Here is a 19280-nt window from a genome sequence, read left to right on the forward strand (position 1 = left end):
CATGTTACTGTCATTTACTGTTTATTGTCAGAATAATGCTCTTCCTCCAAGATCAAAGTAAGACCCCTGACCATGAGCATGAGTATGGGCATGTTGTGGCTGCCTATAAATATGCCTGAGAGGTAATTGCAGCGAGGATCGTGGGTCCTGGCAAAGACGCAGTGAGTAGGCAGGAAAGGGGTTATAAAGGGAGGGGGGAGCCAAAGAGGAGAGAGAGGTATCCAGAGGGAGCAAAGAAGGGTGCAGTACCATGTCTGGTAGATAGGGGGCAGCAGAATTCAGTTGTGAGAAGGTGCCTATCTCAGTGGCAGCAACAGCAGGGTATGCATTTGTAGAGGCAGTGCATTGTGGATGGGCTGAGGGGATAGAAGGATTTGGAAGAGAAGGGTGCAATAACTGAGAGGTGCTTGATGGCTGAATGGGAGGAAAGGACTGAGATGAGATCTGAGAAAGGTTTGCGGCCTGGGGTGGAATGTGAGGGAAGGAGGGATTAGGGTATGACTGTGTAAAGCAAGGCTGAATTTGGGCAGTGTTAGAAATTGCTGTGTAACTATGAATTGAGCTGGATGAGGGCAGAGCCATGCTCTGGAGAGGATGTGGACCAGATTGAATATGAGTAGAGAAGGGGTAAGAGGTGTGGGATGATGGAAAGGGGTTTGACCCAGGAGGGTTGTGCTTGGATAAAGATGCAGGAAATGGCTGTATTGGGTATGCTGTGGTGGGCTGAAGTGTGCTGGAAACAGCTTGTATTGGGCCTTGATTGATAACATTGGTGGGTGGGAAAGAAAAAGGTCCAGCTGTTGAATGAATTGGATTTGGAACTGCTGCGAGAGTGCTCAGACCTGAGGTATATAATGGTTGGGGAAGTGGAAAAGAACAAGCTGCTGGATTTTGGGTAGGTTCAGCAGTATTCAATTGAAGACTATGATTCTGTTGAACAGAGGCAAAGGGATGGACAGTCATGTCTGAATTGGAAGGAGTCATTATAGTGTTAGTGGTAGACTGTGCAGAAGGAGGAAATGGGAAAGCAGTTGGAGTCATGTTTGGGTCAGATGGAGTGGGATTGGGGTTAGGGTTGCACTGTGGCACAGCTGGGAAGGAGAGAGCAGTCTGGGGTAGGCTTTGGCATGGAGGAGATGTTGGGTCAGGATCGGCTGAAGACTGCATCGGGGGAAAGGGAAAGGATGTTTGGGATGAGTTTTGGATAACAGGGGTTGTTGTTGCACTGGTGGATCTTAATCCACCATCATCTACCTGATTTTGAGCAGGGTCAATAGTTAACCCAGTACCTTGACAAGAGGGAGGTGGAATAGATTGGAAAATTGGATTTGTAGGTGTATGAGGACTTAGGTTGTCCTGGGATTGATCTGATGTAAGAAGAGAGCGATAGGATGAAGAGGGGAGAAGGTGCGAAGGTGTGGAGTGAGAGATAGAAGGGTAAGAAGAGCCAAGAGGAGAGGTTGTAGAGGTGGGGATAGTTGTGGAGGAAATTTGAGAATTATAATCTGATGAAAGCATAGAGGAATATGTGGGCATAGAGGGTTGAGAGGCAGTTGTGGAGGAGTGAGGAAGCTCAATATCAGAATTATGTGTAGAGGACACTGCAGAATAGATGGAAGATGACTGAGGCATAGGTCCTGATGAGTGTGCTGAGGAGCTGAGCTGGGGGGTTGGAAATCTTGACATGTATCCAGAAAGGCCCATCGTTTGACCAGACCTGTTAGAGTAGAGACATATTTAATTAACATGCATCGAAACAATGACTTCTGTGGAAAATTCATAGAGCAAGTTACAGGACTTACCCATCCATCAGTGTGTTGTTTACATTGTTTTCTGAGGTTAGTTGTTGTTGGTTCTCCATTGAGGTGGGAATCTCAGACACTTCAGAAGTCAAAAATGCTTGACTGAGGACAAGTGGTTGGCCAGAGAATGTTTCTTCTGGCAGAGATGGTACATCTGTGTGAAAGCTGGAGCCTGTAATAGGGAGGGCAGTGTTCATAATGGAGAGGGTGGAGCTTGTGAGTTCCACAGATTGTGGGAGGAGCTCAGTGGAATCACAAGGGTCACAAGATTCTGAGGACGGTAAGCAGACAAAATACTACTGATTACAAAAGCTATAGTTGAGAAACCAACAAGAGACTCATTGTAGACATTGCTGTGCATTGTGCATTTTGTTATAAATATTTCAGAAAAACAAACTTTGATGTTTTAGTTTACTTTGTGTGTGTGTTTATTTTGATAGGTTGTTGATTTGGAAGTAATTTTTCAAAACACAAATGTCCTCACCAATATCCAATGAGTCCTCTTGATTGGATGTGATTTTCCTCTTTAACCGTGCCTCTCTTTGTCTGGGAAAATTGTAAAGAAATTGTTAAGTGTTTTATTCTCAATCCTGGTGTCAAGACATGTTTATGCAGGTAATTGTTATATGCATGAATTTGTTTGTGATTTACTTCTTGCAGTTCATTCCGTTCTCTCTAAATCCTTTTGCGAAAGGATTGGAGTTGATCTTTAGGTCAGTGATCTAGGAGAAAATATTTAAAAAAATATATATATATATTTTAGAAAACACAGTGAAGGATAATTTGTATTAATCATCATTTTCTTTCACTTTCTGATTATTTTAAAGGTTTTACATATGAATCTGTCTGATATATTTCACTTTCTTGTACCTTGCTGTTCTGGTATGCAGTGACAGTAATAAACTGTGTTTCAGGAAAGGTGAAAGAGTGCTGAGCTCTTCCCCACATCAACACGTCTCGGGCCTCTATCACATGAATGCGTGGCTGGTATCGATGCAGGGAGTGGAGGATGACCTTTGTGAAAACAAATGTTGGAAATTACTTGGATTTATGTCAGGAATATTGGTTCTCAGCAGTTCTGAGAGTTTCATTAGAATGTCATTACTCACAACTCATAACATATACAGTGTTATACATATACGTTTGAATGTATGTGAGTTAAGGCATTATATAATAAATATAAATCATTGATAATGAATCATTTCAACATTATTGGAAAGCAGCGTTTCCTAATCCTGGTCCTGGAGTACCCCCAGCACTGCACATTTTCCATTCCTCTCTAATCAAATCTGTTTCAATTTATCAGCTCTTTAGTAAAGACTCCAAGACCTCAGAAGAGTGTGACAGAATAGAGTGACATCAAAAGTGTGCATTGTTGGGTGTACTCCAGGACCAAGATTGGAAAACACTGTTGTAAAGTATACCTGTAATAGCCAAAATTGGCTTAAACTGCCATTACTCTTTGAACATTTTCAAAACATAGATGAATACTTTGTCATTAATTACTTACATATCCTTGTGCGTCTAATGTGTTATTGGTGAGTTTGGCCCGGTGGAATGATATGGTGCGATCCTGCCAGTGCTCACCAGTTGCGGGTGAGTCTGGGTGGATAAAGACGCGGTCTGGCAACCGAGCCTCTGCCCCACCTACTACCTGCCAACTGTTGTCTTGGAAACGGTAGCGAGAGGAATCAACAGGTATAATATCTAAAAGAAGAATGTAACGCAGTGTTGGGTTCAGTCCTGACAGCTTCACGCGCAGCTGTGGAAACGTTCTCCTGAGTGTAGGAAAGGTTGAGAAAGAAAGTGAACGATAAATATTTTTCAGACAATGAAAAGTATCGTGAGTAACTTGTATTAAACAAATGACTAAAGTAGCGCATAAATCATAAATTGTATTGATAGTAAGTAGCTTATATTCCCAAAATATGTTCTAACCTGCCCTTCTTTGTAACAATCATCTCTGTGCCAACTGAACTGAACTGTTTCCACAGTGATGCATTTTCAAGTTCCATTTTGACAGTATCCTGAGGATTCCCAGATGGATCGGCGGTGGGAGGAGGGGGCTGCAGCAGCCGAGGGGGAAGGCCACGAGCAGCCATGTCGCACGTGTTTGGGTATAACGGCACATGGGCAGAGGGCTCACGATCTACAGGCAGCAAGTCAGAATTAACGACAGTAAGAAGCCACATGTAACTTTTGTGTTATCAGAAGAGGGCCCCTTCTAATTCACTTATAATCCCAAAATAACACTACATATTCATATTTAATACAATTATGTTTATATCTGCTATTATAATTCTTGAATAGGACTTAAAGTGAACAGCTTTGTAAGTAAAAAGCAATTTATAACTGGTCAGATCAAATGAACGTTCCACATAGCTACAGTGCCCTCCACTATTATTGGCACCCTTGGTAAATATGAGCAAAGAAGAAAAAAATTAATCTGCATTGTTTCTCCTTTTGATCTTTCATTCAAAAAATCTACAATATTCCAACATTTCATTAAAGTAAAACAATTTGAAGTGGGGGGAATATAACATCATGAAAATAAAATTCTCTAATACGCCCTGGTCACAATTATTGGCACCCTTAGAAATTCTTATGAGTAAAATATCTCCCAAGTATATTCCCATAGATATTTACATTTTCTTAGCACACCAAGGTGACTAGAAACCTGATGTTGTCCCGTCATGACTTCTTGTTGCACAGGATAGTAAATATTAGTAACACAAAGCCCAAACCCCCTTAATCACTCATCACAATGGTTAAAACCAAAGAATATAGTTCTGATGTGCAATATAGTTCTGTTGAGCTACACAAAATACACAATGGCTTTAAGGAAATAGTTAAAACAATAAAAAAAACTAATTTCCAACATCAGAGCAATGATCAAGAAGTTTTAATGGACTGTAGATGTTGCAATTGCAATAATCAGTTGAATTTGGGGGTCAGAATGCATTGAATAAAAATAAAGGAAAACTGCACCTCCATCACCACAAGCTGTTTGGGACACTGTTCAAGAAACAAATCTTCTGCTCTTATACAAAAATAAACTGCACCATATTAATCTACCATACTGGAACTTCAGCCAGGACTGGGTTCAATGGCCATATGGAATGAAAAAGAGTTTTTTTGGCAGCAATAACACAAGATAGGTTTGGTGCACACAGGGATAAAGAAGTGCCCCATGTCCACAGTTAAATATGTCACCAGATCTTTATTGTTGTGAACCTACTTTTATACCAGAGGTTCTGGTTCTTGTTCAGATACATGGCATCATGTTTTATATCAAATACCAACAAATCAAAAAATCAAAACCTGACTCGCTCTACTAGAAGTATTATGATGGGTCCGGGTTAGATCTTCCATCAGCACATTGGTTCAAAGTAAACATCAAGATCAACAAGAAATGTGTCACTGAACGCAAAATCAAGATCCTGCCATTGCCATCCCAGTTCCCTGACCTGAACACTATAGAAAATGAGTGGGACGAACTTAAGATAAGAGGGCACCAACATTTCAAGGGTCTTAAGAGATTTTGTATGAAGGAAGGGACTCGGATGACTTGCCATATCTTCTCAAACCTCGTCAGACATAAAAGAAAAGACTCCGAGCTGTTTTTCATACAAATGGAGGTTAAAGAAAGTTTTGAATACAAGGGTGCCAATAATTGTGGCCAGGGTGTATTAGAGAAAAACATTTTTTTCATAATGTGGTATTTGCCCCACTTCAAATCGTTTTATTTGAATGAAATGTTGGAATATTGTAGATTTTTTGAATAAAGGATCAAAGGGAGAAACAATGCAGATTTATTTTTACAGCCTTCTTTGCTCATATTTACCAAGGGTGCCAATAATAGTGGAGGGCACTGTATCTATTGAAACTACTGTAAATTTTCTCACTTCATCCACATCATTAAATAGAATTTAGACTCGTTTAAATGCATGCATACTGTTACTTTTTCCTTCTGTGTATTTTTTTCTGCTGAAAGATATAAATTCTCTCTTACCTCTGTAAAAGCAGTCACTCAGTCTCTGAGGTCCCAGGGCCAAACTAGGGTACATTTCCACACCCAGCATTTTTGTTGGTTGATGTTCTTTTGATTTCTTCAAGTTAACTCATTGACATTTCATAATTAAGTAAATCTGTTTAAATGGTGTCAACTAGCTTCTTTTCTATGTGTTTCCAATGTCCAAAGGATGAGTGTTACTTTCTGTGTCTTCTCTTCTAATGCCTCTCCGTTGGCCTCCTTGTGTATTATATAGGTGAGTGTACCTTCACACATTTACCAAATGGTGAGGTCTTCACACTTCCTCCCTCTTATTATGTTTCTCCAGGCTCAGCTTTTGGGCTAGCACTCCTGGTCTTAAAACGCTGGTTAAATAAATACAAGCTCTCTCTAATACACACGGACTGGTTACAAACTGAAATGTTTTTGAATGACAGTGGCAATTTTGTGTAACATGTTGTGTACAGTGTAACAGCTCTAAGTCAATACAAAACCTTTCATTATCGAGATGGTTACGTTAATCTCGCTCTTTTTCTTTTAATGTTGTACTGTGAAAAATCTGAAGCTATTCATATTTACAGACATACCTATATTGTACGTAAAACAGTATGAGAAATTAGCATATCTGAATCCTTGAATTCCTGAAACAGCAGGCAAAAAATAACCAGGTATAACCTCTTGTTTCAAAAATTTGGATTTTTTAAGTTTTTACATTATATTTCAACTTCACTACAAAATAATATAAGCATTTTCCATTTCTTTCATAAGAGATTTGATCCAATTATAATATTTCTATATTTTATCATTTAGAAGTAACTGAATAAGTAGTTCCCACTAAAGCCTTATGTGTTTCTTGAAAAACAAATGTCATCTGGTTTTGGTTCTTGGTATGACATAAAACCACAAGTGTAAGCTGCTGACAATGACAATGATGTAAAATATGAACAAAACGAAAATGCTTTTTGACTAAATGACACAAATGGTATGAAAAAGTACCCAAAGCCTTATATGGGCATGGCCCACTGTCCCGCATGGAAAAAATACAGTATATTGTCTTATATTGTTGTAATTATACTGCGTCAGTATAGTATCATATAGTATTCTGTAGTATTAACAATAGTAAAGTGATAAACTGTTCTTGACTGTAGTTTTACTAAAGTAAGGATCATACACACTATATCTAGGAATTTTACTACCACTACATAGGAGTAAATACCATAGTAGTATACTGAAGTATATGTTTTCATGTGGGGTTGATGGTGAAAACAAGATTTATTTGACATAATATTACATATTAGCCTATATTGTGTCAAGTTTAATTCAGCACTCGATCTTTAGTTCAATGTCTGTTTTTGCTCTCGGTTGGTGGTGAGGGGTGGAGGGATGGAGGGATGGAACAGACAGTTTGGTCTTACTGCTACAGTTTGGTCACTAAGATAAACAAGGATTCTGGTACAGCGTCCAAATGCCTTTTAAAAAACAACCCAAGATTAACATTTGGTTTTAAAGATGCTTCTTTGCATGCTGTTTCACAAAAGATTTTTATTTATTTACATTTATTCAATTGGCAGACGCATTGATAACTTGGGCTTAGGTCATCATCTCAGTGCATAAAAAGATCCTTTCTTTTATACCTATTGTTGGTCATACCAATAAACTATAAACTACATATTTAATCTTGGTTTTTAAAGATGTAAAGATTTGTATTTCTGTAAAATGATGTAGTATGAGCAGGGGTAAATTGAAATTTGCTTGAAAGATAGCCTGCATGTTTTGGCCTTTCTGATGGGTCTCTTGCCATCAGACTGCTCCATCATTACCTCAACATTGTTGTTTTAGTTGTTGTTTTTGTTTTTGATTCACAGGAGCATGATAAAAGCATAAGGCTGGGAGAGAGAGGAAGTGGAGGTGTGACCCCTTGTGTCTTTCTTAGAGGGGGGTGGATGTCATTACTTGCCATGATGTTTCCACTAAAGAGTTTACAGGGACTCCAAGGCCTAATGGCAACTAATGTGTTTATGATTGTCCAGGTGTGCCTCTTTCAACAACAGTAGCACCACCATCCCCATTCACATTACATGAGCTCTAATGGGGGTGTTTTAAGAAATTGTGGCATGAAAATGTCTTTATTACAGATATTTTTTTGAGAAAGAAATATAATTGATGGGTTGATGAAATTTTCTCTATACATCAACAGCGTCTCAAATTATTTGCAACAAAGTCAAGTTGCAAGAAAAATTATGAGATTTCCATATGATCACAAACATGTCTCACCCAATGTGAACAATTGTATGAGAAAAATCTGAGACAAAATTAGATTTTATTTGATGTATTTATATCGATGCATTTTCCACAAACTCGTTTCTTCTTAGGTCTTTTTATTTTCTGTATAGACAATTTCGGAAGACGTAAACAAGGAGATGAACTTCCTACACAAACGTTTGAACAGATGAGATCCAACAGAACATTTAAAACGGAAATAAAATGTTAAAAGAATATCTTTAATTATATACAGTAACATTTCCTTCACAAACTAAAACTACTGTATGTATACTATGCAGACTTACCTAAATTTATTTGGACTAATATAGTTTTGAAACATGTCACTTAAAGGGATAGTTCACCCAAAAAGGAAAAACCTGTCATGATTTACTCACCCTCAGGTTGTTTCAAACCTGTATCAATGACTTTGTTCTGTTGAACACAGAGAAAGATACAGTATTTGGAAGAATGTTAGCAATGTTCAGTTCTGGGACATCATTTACTATAGAAAAAAATGGCATACTTGTGTTCTGTTGAGCACAAAATTAGATATTTTGAAGAATTTAGGAATGCAAACAGTTCTGGGGGACATTCGACTACCCTTTTAATATTTCCTACTATAATAGTCAATGATTTCCCAGAACTGAAAATTGCTAACATTCTTCCAAATATCTTTCTCTGTGTTCATCAGAACCAAGAAATGTATACAGGTTTGTAGCAACTTGAGGGTGAGGAAATGATGACAGAATTTTCATTTTTGGGTGAACTATCCCTTTAACACCCCCCATTGATGACATACAGTAGTTTAACATTACAAAAATCATCATATGTCCATTACGTCAGACCATTAAGAAGAACCTTAAGAAGAAGTCGGACTTACTGTGGTCAGAAAGTCAGACGTTTTGCTGTTCATCTGGTGCTTTTGAAAATGTGGCCACAAACCACTATAGTTCAGATAAAGTGTAAAACATTACATTAAATATTAACATTCCATTGAGAATATATATATACTGTATATATACCGACATTTTGATGGTTTCTTTTATATGCTGTATGTTTTGCAATTTTTTATCGCAATGGTAATATATTAAAAGGAATGAGATTTGATTTCTGTTCGGGTCCATTGTTAAACCATATTTCCTTTTTTAGCAATCCTGTTACGATAGTATCATACGCAACCACACACACCCTCAGACTCACACACAAATCATCTCATGTATGATCACATGCTTGAACACCAGAAACCTGCATGAGATAAGACATGCGCTTCATATAAAAGCAGGTTGAAGAACAACGTAAGTAGCTTAAACCAAGGAGCTGCTGATAGATCAAGCACGAATATTTGCTTTCTGGAGCAACAGACTTGAATAATTATATCTGATTCGAAGAGTCAAAGTTCATTTTGTCAGGGATTAACTAGTTACTATAGTTGCTAGAATGGAAGCGGTGAGTGGCATTCTTCTCTTCTTGATAGCAGTTGGAGTTTATGTTGCTTGTTCTCTATACCTGCTACGCAATCCACTCATTATTCATAGAAGGAAACGACTGGAATTCTACTGCAGACACATTTCACACAGAGGAGGCAAGTGGCATTTTCACACTTCATAGCATTTGAATTTAAATTTCTTGACCAAAATATTTTCTTTGTTAAATGGTAAAATCTTTGTTACATTTTACAAATGTGAATTCTGGATGAGAAACACGCTGAACCTGTAGTACGATTTTAAAGTAACGCTACATTTATGTTCTAAACGGATCCCCTTTGAATTTAGCTTATTAAAATCAGTTTTTCAAAACATTTAGAATGGACTGTTAAAATGTGGTTTCATCCTAATTCGAAATAATTTGGTGCGTACTGTGACAGCACACCTATAGTCATTCTGTTAAATATGACAATGCAAAAACACTGTTTTTCTAGGGTGTGGAGAGAAGATAGAAAACACAATAGAAGCGTTTACGCAGTAAGTTTCTTTTCTCTGTTTTCTTCTACCCTCCTCAATCCCCTTCTCCATTTTATCCATTTAATTGTGTCATCACTGTCACAGTGCTGTTGATGTGGGGACTGAGATGTTGGAGATGGACTGTCACCTTACTCTGGATGGATATGTTGTGGTTTCGCATGATGAAAACCTTTTGAGACAATCAGGATATGATAACACAATATCATCACTTAGATTCCAGGTAGATTCCGAAATCCTACTCATTTAAATGGGATTTTACTGCTGGTAAATAGCTGGCATATTGTCCTTATGCTAACATTTGTAACCTGTGGGATGTTCACTATCAAATACTTATTTATGTTTCAGGATTTGCCTCTTTATGAAGAGAAACTTGAGGTCACATTCTATGTTGGTAAGTGTTATTTCGATAGCTATTGCGGTTAACTGTTGTAAATAGAACATGTTTTATATATATTTGGCAGGACCGGTTTGTCATCTAACAGGCTAAATTACTAAACGTCTCATGGTCTTAAAACAAATATGTGAGTAAAAATGAAACTAAGTTGAACCAAATTGAAACGTCATCAGTTTTGAGTTTCATTCAGGAATTCCTGAGGATCTGGCATTGTTATGGCGTGTATAAATAGCCTACTGTACTGTACTGTATATGCCTGCCCTTACCAAAAAACACTGAATTTAGTGACTCCCTGGGTTTCGCATTAGAATTTACAGACTGAGATCACACAAAAACGTTCTGAAACCACGTTTTACGTACAGTATATGACATGTATTTTGCACATTTGAAATTCATGTGGCTTTAAGTGCATTTTAGCATGTGACCATCCGGTATATAAAGACACATAAACATGAACATAGATTGGATAATCCGACAGTTAGTCACGCTTTTGTACATCATATGAAACAATGATTTATACCTGTAATGCAGCTTTGCAACAATACAAAATTGTACAACAATACAAAAGTTATAATTGACGCTTACATGTTTCTGTCTATTAGGACACTACAGTTCAGGAAAGGACAGAAGGTTTGCATTACTTGAGGATGTCTTCCAAAAATTTCCCAACATGCCCATGGTTCTTGAGATTAAAGAAAACAATGACTTGCTCATTAAAAAGGTGAATTTTCCTAGCCATATTTACCCTGCTGTTTAAAGAGAGTTGCACAAGTTAGAGGTCTTCACGGAGGACTCGACCCGGGACCCGTGCGGGTTCAGGTGTATATTTTAAATGGTCAGCCGGGTCCGGGTCGGATCCCGATCCTTTTTCTTTGGGTCTCGGGTCTGTGTAATACCCAAGTCAATTGGAGAAAACCCGCCATTATCCGTCAGTCAGCACTGTGCGTGTTTTGTAACTTGCAACTTGTAAAATTAGGATGAGATAAGTGACCGTATAAAACATGGACGTAGTGTCCATGACATCACCCGTAGGTTTGTGAAGAGCAATTTTGAAGCCTAAAGTGGGCGGAGCCGGCCGTCGCCATCTTGGCAGCGCGTCACTCCCGGTTAATCGAAAATGGGCAAAAAGGCGGGACGTGGGTGGAGCTGAGGTGCCTGGTTGGTGAAACCGGTCAGAACAGGCTCAGAGGCTAAATTAGAAATTAAAAACAGGCTAAATTTCTCGGGTCTGCACGAGTTCGGGTCCAACTTTCAAAATATTGGACGGGTCCGGGTCGGTTCTGTGTAGCACAATCATGAGTAAAAATCTGTTCGGGTACAGATTCGTGACCCGTGAAGACCTCTAAAACAAGTAAGATTCCTGGATCTACATGTTTTTTCTTCCAAGCACAGCATCAACTGACAGTATTTTAGTATTACGCTTCAGTCTGAGATATGGGTCTTAAATGGCATTCATAAATAAGGTGGTTGTTTAATAGAAATTTTTTAACCAACAATGATCAATGAAAATGCTTTAATATTCTGGAACAACATGCCCTTACTCTAAAATCATAGGTTATTTCTTTTATGTTGCTGTAGGTCTCGTTTCTTATAAAGAAGTATGGCAGAGATGGTATTACAGTCTGGGCTTCTGAAAAATCTGACATAATGGTTAAATGCCAGAAAGAGGTACAGGTTTTCTTTCTGTAATTATTAACCTTCATAGAGTATATAAATGTATTTAATAGTACACAATATCCCTCCTGCAAGAGTTTTATTGATCTTTTCCTGTTTCTGTCACTTGTTCTATTGGTAGAACCCACGCATGCCCTACATGTTTACTATGAGGCGTGGAATACTACTTTTATTGCTCTTTTATACTGGGCTCCTTCCCTTTGTGTCTCTGGGTGAAAGTCTACTTATGTTCTACCTGCCCAGGATTATCAACAGGTTAGTCTATATGACCTGCAAACAGTCGAAATTGTGGGAAGGACTGACATTTGGAAAAACGTACAACCCCTTAAACGTTCCTTAAGGTGTTGGCTAATTTGAAAGTATTTGGAAGTATTGTTATCATCTCCACTTTGTGTTTGACTTCACTAATGAAATAATTGCGTGTTGTTTCAGGACTTATATTCCAGAGGAAGCCATTCTGAAGAAAAGTTTCGCAGTGTATTTACTTCAGAAGTATGTGCAGTATTCTTCTGCTCTTGATAGTGACATTCATTAAGAGATGTCTTTAACAAAAAGTATCCATTTGATTAACCGACACAAAATACATTAAACTCACTGAATGTTTTTTGATGCTTTATTCAGGTTGACTATGCGAAAATGGTTGTTTGAACATTTGATCAAGAGGGGTTTACAGGTGAGCATTTGACTTTTTTGTAATGCAATTCTGAAATGGTAAACTTCTATTTTGTGCAAATGCTAGTATATGATCCACAAATCTAATACGAAGCTAAATCTAATTTTGCTTCCCAGGTGCAGCTGTTCGTGTGCAATGAGGAGAGTGACATGGCAGCTGCGTTTTCTATAGGAGCCACAGGTGTTATGACTGACTACCCCACCCTGCTATCAAACTACATTGAAAAACACCCTCCACCTCCCACTGTTTATTAGATATTTTTTTAAAGCACACTAAACACTGCATTACCATTGGATAAATAGGGGATAATTCACGGCTAACCGCGCATTAAAGGATTTTAATGCACGAGGCGAAGAACCGCACAACGAGGCGAAGAACCACCCAACGGCTAACCGTGGATTATCCCGCTTATACCATGGTCATTTGCCAAGTTACAAACAAGTTAAAGCTGTTATTGATGTTGGCAGTGCCATTTTTGATCAGACAAGTGAAAATGATGGTTATATTTAGCAACGCCAAGGTCATGGGTTCGATCCCCTCATATAGTCAGAAATTAATGTATAGTACAATGCAATGTATGTCACTTGGGATAAAAGCATCTGCCAAATGCATAAATGTAAATGTACCCGTTATTTGATGGATTTAATGAATTTACTTATGAATGAACGTCGCGGCCGGTACACGAATGAACAGTGGCCGATCCGTCCAGAACGCAACTGCCAACGGTCGAAACTAATGGAAGGCTGCTCTTGGCAAAGATGTCCAAGGGCGTTTTTTTAGCCCCGTCCCAGTCCTGGGCAATGTTAACATTATTTCGGTGCCGTTTCAGTGAGCACTGGCAGTGCAATGTCCGATTTGTTACGTGTGCATCTGTGTGATTACATTTATGATACTACTACACATTCCAGCCAATCAGAATCGAATATTCAGACAGATTATGTTATAATGAAATTTATTTACATTTACAATACTTCTACAAATGTAACAGCAGGGAGCACTTTTAAAGCAATTGTTTGCTAAACAATGTTACATCTCCTTTTACATCATTAAGGTATACAAAAAAGGGGCAATATCATTCGTGATTTCCAGATACATAGTCCCATATGTTGAACTCCAAATGGCTGTGTTATTGAATGACATTACACTACCTGTAGCGGATCTCTGTCTCTTTCAGAGACCACTATATTAACTGCATGACTGAGTTTTGCAGCCAGTTTCTCTTTAAACACAACCAGGTAGCCTCTTTCACTGTTGCTATGGTCACTGAGAATCACACTTGTGCCTTTGGCAACAGCATCTAGAACCTCATGATGGGACATCTCACCTATCCCAGAGAGGAAAAAGTTAGGGCAAATTTTACATACATTTTACGGCCTTAAATCACCTATAATGGTCTTTACATTGTAGATATGTTGTAACAGCTGTTATTGTAAGAAATGTAATAAACTGAAAATTTTAAATATACAAAAATGTGTACTCTTGAGATATACCTGTGATGCAAAGGTCTGCCTTCACACACTGTACGACGGAAGCTCCAGACCCTGCACATACCGCGACTGTCTTCACCAGAGAGTCTAGAACATCAAATAATTGCTGTATAAATGCTCAATTCTCTCTTTGGCTCTTTCAAATTGCACCCTTTACATTTTAAACACCATCTTTTAATATCCCACCTAATGTTTTCTGGTTCCCCAGAGCCAGTCTCAAGTGGGGTAAACCAAGGTGAGTCTTCATTTTCTGAACCGCTGCAGCAACAGACACTGGCTCATCCAGAACACGAAGTCGTCCTTGACCACAGCCTATCAATGGAGGCTAGGTTAAAACCATAAACGAAACTGGTTAAACACATTTTTTCATATGCAATTCTAAATCGAAAATGTCAAAGAATGCAATAACAGAAGACAGACAGATCCCTGTCACAAAATACAAAATGGCTTCATAGACAAATAAGTTACAGATAAATTACCTGTTGGACTTGTGTAATGTTTAGAGATTTGCTGGCATGTAGATTTGAAAGCAAAGTCTGCGCAACACCAGTTAGCGCTGAACTTGCACAGGTTAGGACCACCTGCTGCCCTCCAACCTCATTTCTGAAAGCAAAATGATAAAAGTGTTTTAAATGATCAAGTTATTAATACAATATTGCTCGAGTAGGAGCATGGCTGTGATAAGGCCAAGAGGCAGGGCAATCACAGCCTTGCTGATATAGAGCACTATCACCCTCCTACTCAAGCGATATTGCATTTATACAACAGTTCAGCGTCACAAGTGTGTGGATTAACCAAAAACAACTTCGGAGTGTCTTTAAAACCCTCTAGTTTTTAAAGGAACTGGGGAACTACTTTCTTCCACCACGAATTCAAGTGCAGCATAACAGTTAAACAAACCTCCGTTACGAAATACAAACCGTCATGTCTTTTAAATTTGCTTTGTGTTGCTTTGGTGAAGTTATTAGTAAGAAATAATGCGTTGTTACTACTGAAGTGCAGCACTTTTCCATTGTTTTTTAAAGGTGGGGTGATTCAACAGTGTGTCATGCACTCGGACTTTACACTGTTAAACGTGCCGTCTTCTCATGCTTGACATGGTCAACTTGTCAAAAAACGAGTTGGACGTATGACGTAGTATTTCTGTGCTCAATACACTCCCCCAGCGTTCGTATAGGTTTCGGAAAGTTTTTTTTAGAACATGAAAATCCGTTTCGTAACGACTTTTCTTAGTCCCTTATTGGACAATTCTCCCGGAAAAGCATGCCCACGCGTCAACCCGCAAGAGAGAAGAAAGAGCACGCCCACAAGTCAACCAGGGAGAGCGGGAGAAGGAGCATGTGCACACGTCAACCAGCAGGAGCAAGAGAGAGAGAGAGTACTGTGCTCGCGAAGTTCAGCTGTGTTTTTATTTGTTCACTGCATTTCGGTGAGGAATGTTCTATAAACGGTGAATATAACGCTGGATTTGGAGATCATTTGAAACTGATAGATGAGCGGTCCCAGCGCTAAAAGACGCCGGACATGAACATATATATATTGTATATATATATATACACAAGTCATGTTTGAAGGCAGGGTATTCATTAACATTAATGTTTAGCAGTTTAACATTAATGTTTAGCATGTCTACAAAACCATACTTACTTTACTGTAGACAACTGAAAGCTTTCATTGCCCTCTATACATTTGATCTGCTCTAAAAGGCCATCGAGTTCTCCCTCATTCAAGATTGAGAATTCAAGTCTGTGTTTTTGTTGGGTGCTAGTGTAAGCTTGACTTAATACGGATGTTTGCCCACTTCCTGCAAAAAAAGAGATTTAAGTGAGCAAGCACTTCTTTGTACTTAATAACTAACCCACACTTAAGTCTAAAACATGTTTTCTTACCCATTCCTCCAACTAGCCAATCATTAACGCCACCTATTACGCTATCCCATGAGGTGTGTGGAGAGAAAATGGCAATGCCTCCCTCTAGTGCTCTGACAGCCAATTGCTGCTTCCAGTCCTTCTGAACCAAGCGCTTGAAAGGTCGAAAAAGTGGTGGGTGGTATGAGATAATCAGATCGCAATTCATCGTCACAGCTTCATCCATGACAGCCATTGTTAGGTCATTAGTCAGCATGATTGTTTTGATTGGACGTGGTTTGCTGGGCTCCACCAACAGGCCAACATTATCCCACGATTCAGCCAATGACAGTGGAGCAAGCTCCTCTAGAACATCCAGCACGGCCTTTAAATCCATTTCTCCAGCAGGATGGGTAAAATAAGAAAAGTATCGAATAACTTTATCTGACCTGAGCACAGAAAAATGTGATCGAACAGAGTGTTCGGAAAACGGGAAAGAACACGGTTCTAAAGGAGATGCAAGAAAGGAACGAGAAGAAAGTGGGAAGGAGCAATGATGTGAAAAAGGAAGCTTTACACTGCGATAAAACCTGTTGGTTTTAAAGATGTTACAGCTAAGGTTGAGGCAGCTGAATTTAAAGAGTCTTCCAGAAAGTTTCCTACTTCCGCCAAACATGAGCAAAGGAAAAGCTGTAAAAAAACAATGAACATTAACAACACTATTAGACAACACTGTTAGAACTATGCAATAAAAGCCCACCCCTCTCAAGTTTACTGGCATGGTGGTCATATAATTATAATTATTAACGTTAACTATCTCTTTAATTTAGAACGTTTCATTTAAACGCATTTGTTTATTAGGTTATGCTTACCACAGAAATAATACCATGTATTTTGATACCACTTTTCTATTATTTATATACTGTTTTTTGTCTTTCCTGCTTTGTTTTCTGTAAGAACTGTGAATTATTCAAATCATTTGGAATTAAATCAAAATTGTTGTGGAATTATTTGTGTTGAAAGTGCTTTGCAAATAGGTTTGAATTAAATGTGCAATTCTATACTGGTCTCAAAGCGAGTATAACTACTTGTTTTCGCTCAAAAAGGTACAATATTAACAAAAAAGTATTTTGTTATTTTCAGCAGTCAAAATTGTATTTGAAGTGTTTGAAGTTGAGTCTCTAATGTCCTAATGTACATCTACTGGAAACATTCATTTGTAGCGCTACTCTGTTGTGTCACCCTCAGATTTCTCACTTTGTCCGCCGAGATGCGCGTCCTAAAGTATTGAGTTACATATGTATGCTGGACACCTGTTGGCTACTATTTTGTCAATATCTAAAACATCCCGTCTAATTTTTTTTCTCTTATGTGCATCTTGCACTGCCACCTCCGGACGAGCTACAGCGCTTTGCTGAAGCAGCAAAAGAGTGTCAGAATTACCGCGCGCCATAATCTATCCAAAACACAAATGATCGTTAAGGCTTTCCAGAAAAACTACGCTAAGGAAAAAAAGATTCGAATGGCTAGAATACAACTCACTGCAAATCTTGCCCCAGTCAGTCTGCTGAGTACGGAAAAGTAATGCAGCTGCGCTAACGTAACATCCGGTGAAACTATAATTCGCATGGATTTCTGGTTCTTGTAGTTTTTTTTCAGTCACGTCCTAATCGCGAATTTGATTGGTCAAACGATGTTAAAGGACAAGTGTGTAGTTTTTTGGAGGATCTTTTGACAGAAATGCAATATGATATACATAACCTTGTGTTCAGAGGTGTATAAAGACCTTACATAATGGAGCGTTATGTTTTTCTTACCTTAGAATGAGCTATTTCTATCTACTGTACTGTACATACAGCGCGGGTCCCCTTGCATGCAATGTTGTTGACATGTCGTCGCCTTAGAATTATAAAGTTCTATCTGTGTTCTGTGTAGTTTTGAGATATTACATTTGTGCACTTCATATAGCAAAATTGATATTTGGAACAATTCTCTTTTATACTTGAAAAAGACAAAGACCCTAAATGTACAATATCAACATTTTCTGAAATTTGTAAATGTGGATTTTTGGAACAGGTCAAACGCAGATAGAACCTTCTGATTCTGAAAAATCACTTTCGGTTTAGAATTATAAGGTTCTATCTGCAAAATATTCATTAAAGCTATACATTTTCAAGCAACACAAACAATTTATTTATTTTTGTTAAAACATGAAATTAGTGTATAATTTTGTATAATCAGGGACAGGCACTACAATGGTTCAGATCTTACTTATCAGACAGACATCAATTTGTCCATTTTAATGGGGAGTCATCGAATCTAACGCAAGTAAATTATGGATATACAATTTGGTATACATACAAATGAAAGTGTCGGAACAAAAGATGCATTCAATCTAAAAGGGAATGCTCACCCAGACCAGAGCCACTGAGAGAGAGAGAGTCGCGTCAACTCCGTTGACTCCAATGGAACAGTTTTTTCACAGCAATGGAGGCTCTCAATAGTTCCCGTAAGTTACTAGTAACGCATGGAGCTGCGACTAAACAGACCAACTGAGGTAAACTTGTAACCCATTTAAAGATGAAAGCCATTTAATGAATAAAAAAATGAAAGAAATAAAGCATTTAAAGAGAAAACATAACTTCCTGTAAATATCTGAAGGCTCCATGAATCACGTGACGCTCCAGCGTTTTGGACTTCCGTTGGAAGACGAACTCTCTCTATCAATGGCTCTGACCCAGACCTGCCTGAGACGCCTCGTGTAACCACACCTCCACAAATCTACGTCAGTTCGTGGTATGAGTTGACTAAGACCGCCCAAATGTATACGCAAGTAAGGTGGGCGTACAATTGTGTTGGAACCTGATGTTCCAAATATGGTAAGAGGCTAAAACTACTGTCCTGGCCTGCTATAGAGTAATTCATAAAAGATGTTCAGTTTGTGTTGAAACTGTGAGGTTTTTATGTAGGCTAGTCATTTGCACTATTACATTACATCAGTTTTAGCTAAATTAACCAAGTAAACTGCCAAATGATTGTAGTCATGTGCCTATGTCTATCTAGGCAATAATTTCCATTATGCAGATTTTTTTTGAATTAGGCTGTTTTTAGGTAACATGCCAGAGCCTGTACCTCACTGAGGGACCATAATAATGTTGCAGTGTTCCC

General features: G+C 38.4%; 3 protein-coding genes across 4 annotated transcripts; 1 reads left to right on the plus strand and 2 right to left on the minus strand.

Moving 5' to 3' along the window:
- Positions 1-27: 27 nt before the first annotated feature.
- On the minus strand, positions 28-5884 carry tbx6 (T-box transcription factor 6). The gene is made up of 8 exons (XM_057359304.1): positions 5815-5884; positions 3741-3951; positions 3313-3580; positions 2673-2816; positions 2454-2524; positions 2287-2348; positions 1803-2073; positions 28-1717 (listed from the first exon to the last, which is right to left on the minus strand). The coding sequence occupies exons 1-8, from the start codon at positions 5882-5884 to the stop codon at positions 28-30; spliced, it is 2787 nt and encodes a 928-aa protein (XP_057215287.1).
- Positions 5885-9398: 3514 nt separating this feature from the next.
- gdpd3b (glycerophosphodiester phosphodiesterase domain containing 3b) lies at positions 9399-13441 on the plus strand. Its single transcript, XM_057358396.1, has 10 exons — positions 9399-9658; positions 9995-10037; positions 10122-10257; positions 10383-10428; positions 11034-11152; positions 12010-12099; positions 12227-12360; positions 12538-12597; positions 12727-12778; positions 12895-13441. The coding sequence occupies exons 1-10, from the start codon at positions 9514-9516 to the stop codon at positions 13030-13032; spliced, it is 963 nt and encodes a 320-aa protein (XP_057214379.1). The 5' UTR covers positions 9399-9513; the 3' UTR covers positions 13033-13441.
- Positions 13442-13730: 289 nt separating this feature from the next.
- nif3l1 (NIF3 NGG1 interacting factor 3-like 1 (S. cerevisiae)) lies at positions 13731-17719 on the minus strand. Of its 2 annotated transcripts, XM_057358395.1 has the most exons (7): positions 17655-17719; positions 16155-16802; positions 15913-16069; positions 14745-14868; positions 14452-14590; positions 14269-14352; positions 13731-14102 (listed from the first exon to the last, which is right to left on the minus strand). In XM_057358395.1, the coding sequence occupies exons 2-7, from the start codon at positions 16786-16788 to the stop codon at positions 13918-13920; spliced, it is 1323 nt and encodes a 440-aa protein (XP_057214378.1). In that variant the 5' UTR covers positions 16789-16802; positions 17655-17719; the 3' UTR covers positions 13731-13917. The 2 variants fall into 2 exon arrangements, with proteins under 2 accessions (XP_057214378.1, XP_057214377.1); XM_057358394.1 differs by lacking the exon at positions 17655-17719 and having other exon boundaries at positions 16155-17648.
- Positions 17720-19280: the final 1561 nt, after the last annotated feature.

The sequence above is a fragment of the Triplophysa rosa genome, linkage group LG18 (assembly GCF_024868665.1).
Source record: "Triplophysa rosa linkage group LG18, Trosa_1v2, whole genome shotgun sequence".
NCBI lineage: Eukaryota > Metazoa > Chordata > Actinopteri > Cypriniformes > Nemacheilidae > Triplophysa > Triplophysa rosa.

Coding starts and splice junctions, on each gene's coding strand:
- tbx6 (XM_057359304.1), bottom strand. CDS start 5,884: ATGCTGGGTGTGGAAATGTACCCTAGTTTGGCCCTGGGACCTCAGAGA. Junction 2,817..3,312: donor CATTAGACGCACAAGGATAT/GTAAGTAATTAA, acceptor GTTTTCACAAAG/GTCATCCTCCACTCCCTGCA. Junction 2,074..2,286: donor AGAGGACTCATTGGATATTG/GTGAGGACATTT, acceptor TACCGTCCTCAG/AATCTTGTGACCCTTGTGAT.
- gdpd3b (XM_057358396.1), top strand. CDS start 9,514: ATGGAAGCGGTGAGTGGCATTCTTCTCTTCTTGATAGCAGTTGGAGTT. Junction 12,100..12,226: donor TGGTTAAATGCCAGAAAGAG/GTACAGGTTTTC, acceptor TTCTATTGGTAG/AACCCACGCATGCCCTACAT. Junction 12,779..12,894: donor TGATCAAGAGGGGTTTACAG/GTGAGCATTTGA, acceptor TTTGCTTCCCAG/GTGCAGCTGTTCGTGTGCAA.
- nif3l1 (XM_057358394.1), bottom strand. CDS start 16,902: ATGACCACCATGCCAGTAAACTTGAGAGGGGTGGGCTTTTATTGCATA. Junction 16,070..16,154: donor TTGGCTAGTTGGAGGAATGG/GTAAGAAAACAT, acceptor CTTTTTTTGCAG/GAAGTGGGCAAACATCCGTA. Junction 14,869..15,912: donor TTTCAGTTGTCTACAGTAAA/GTAAGTATGGTT, acceptor TTTTGCTTTCAG/AAATGAGGTTGGAGGGCAGC.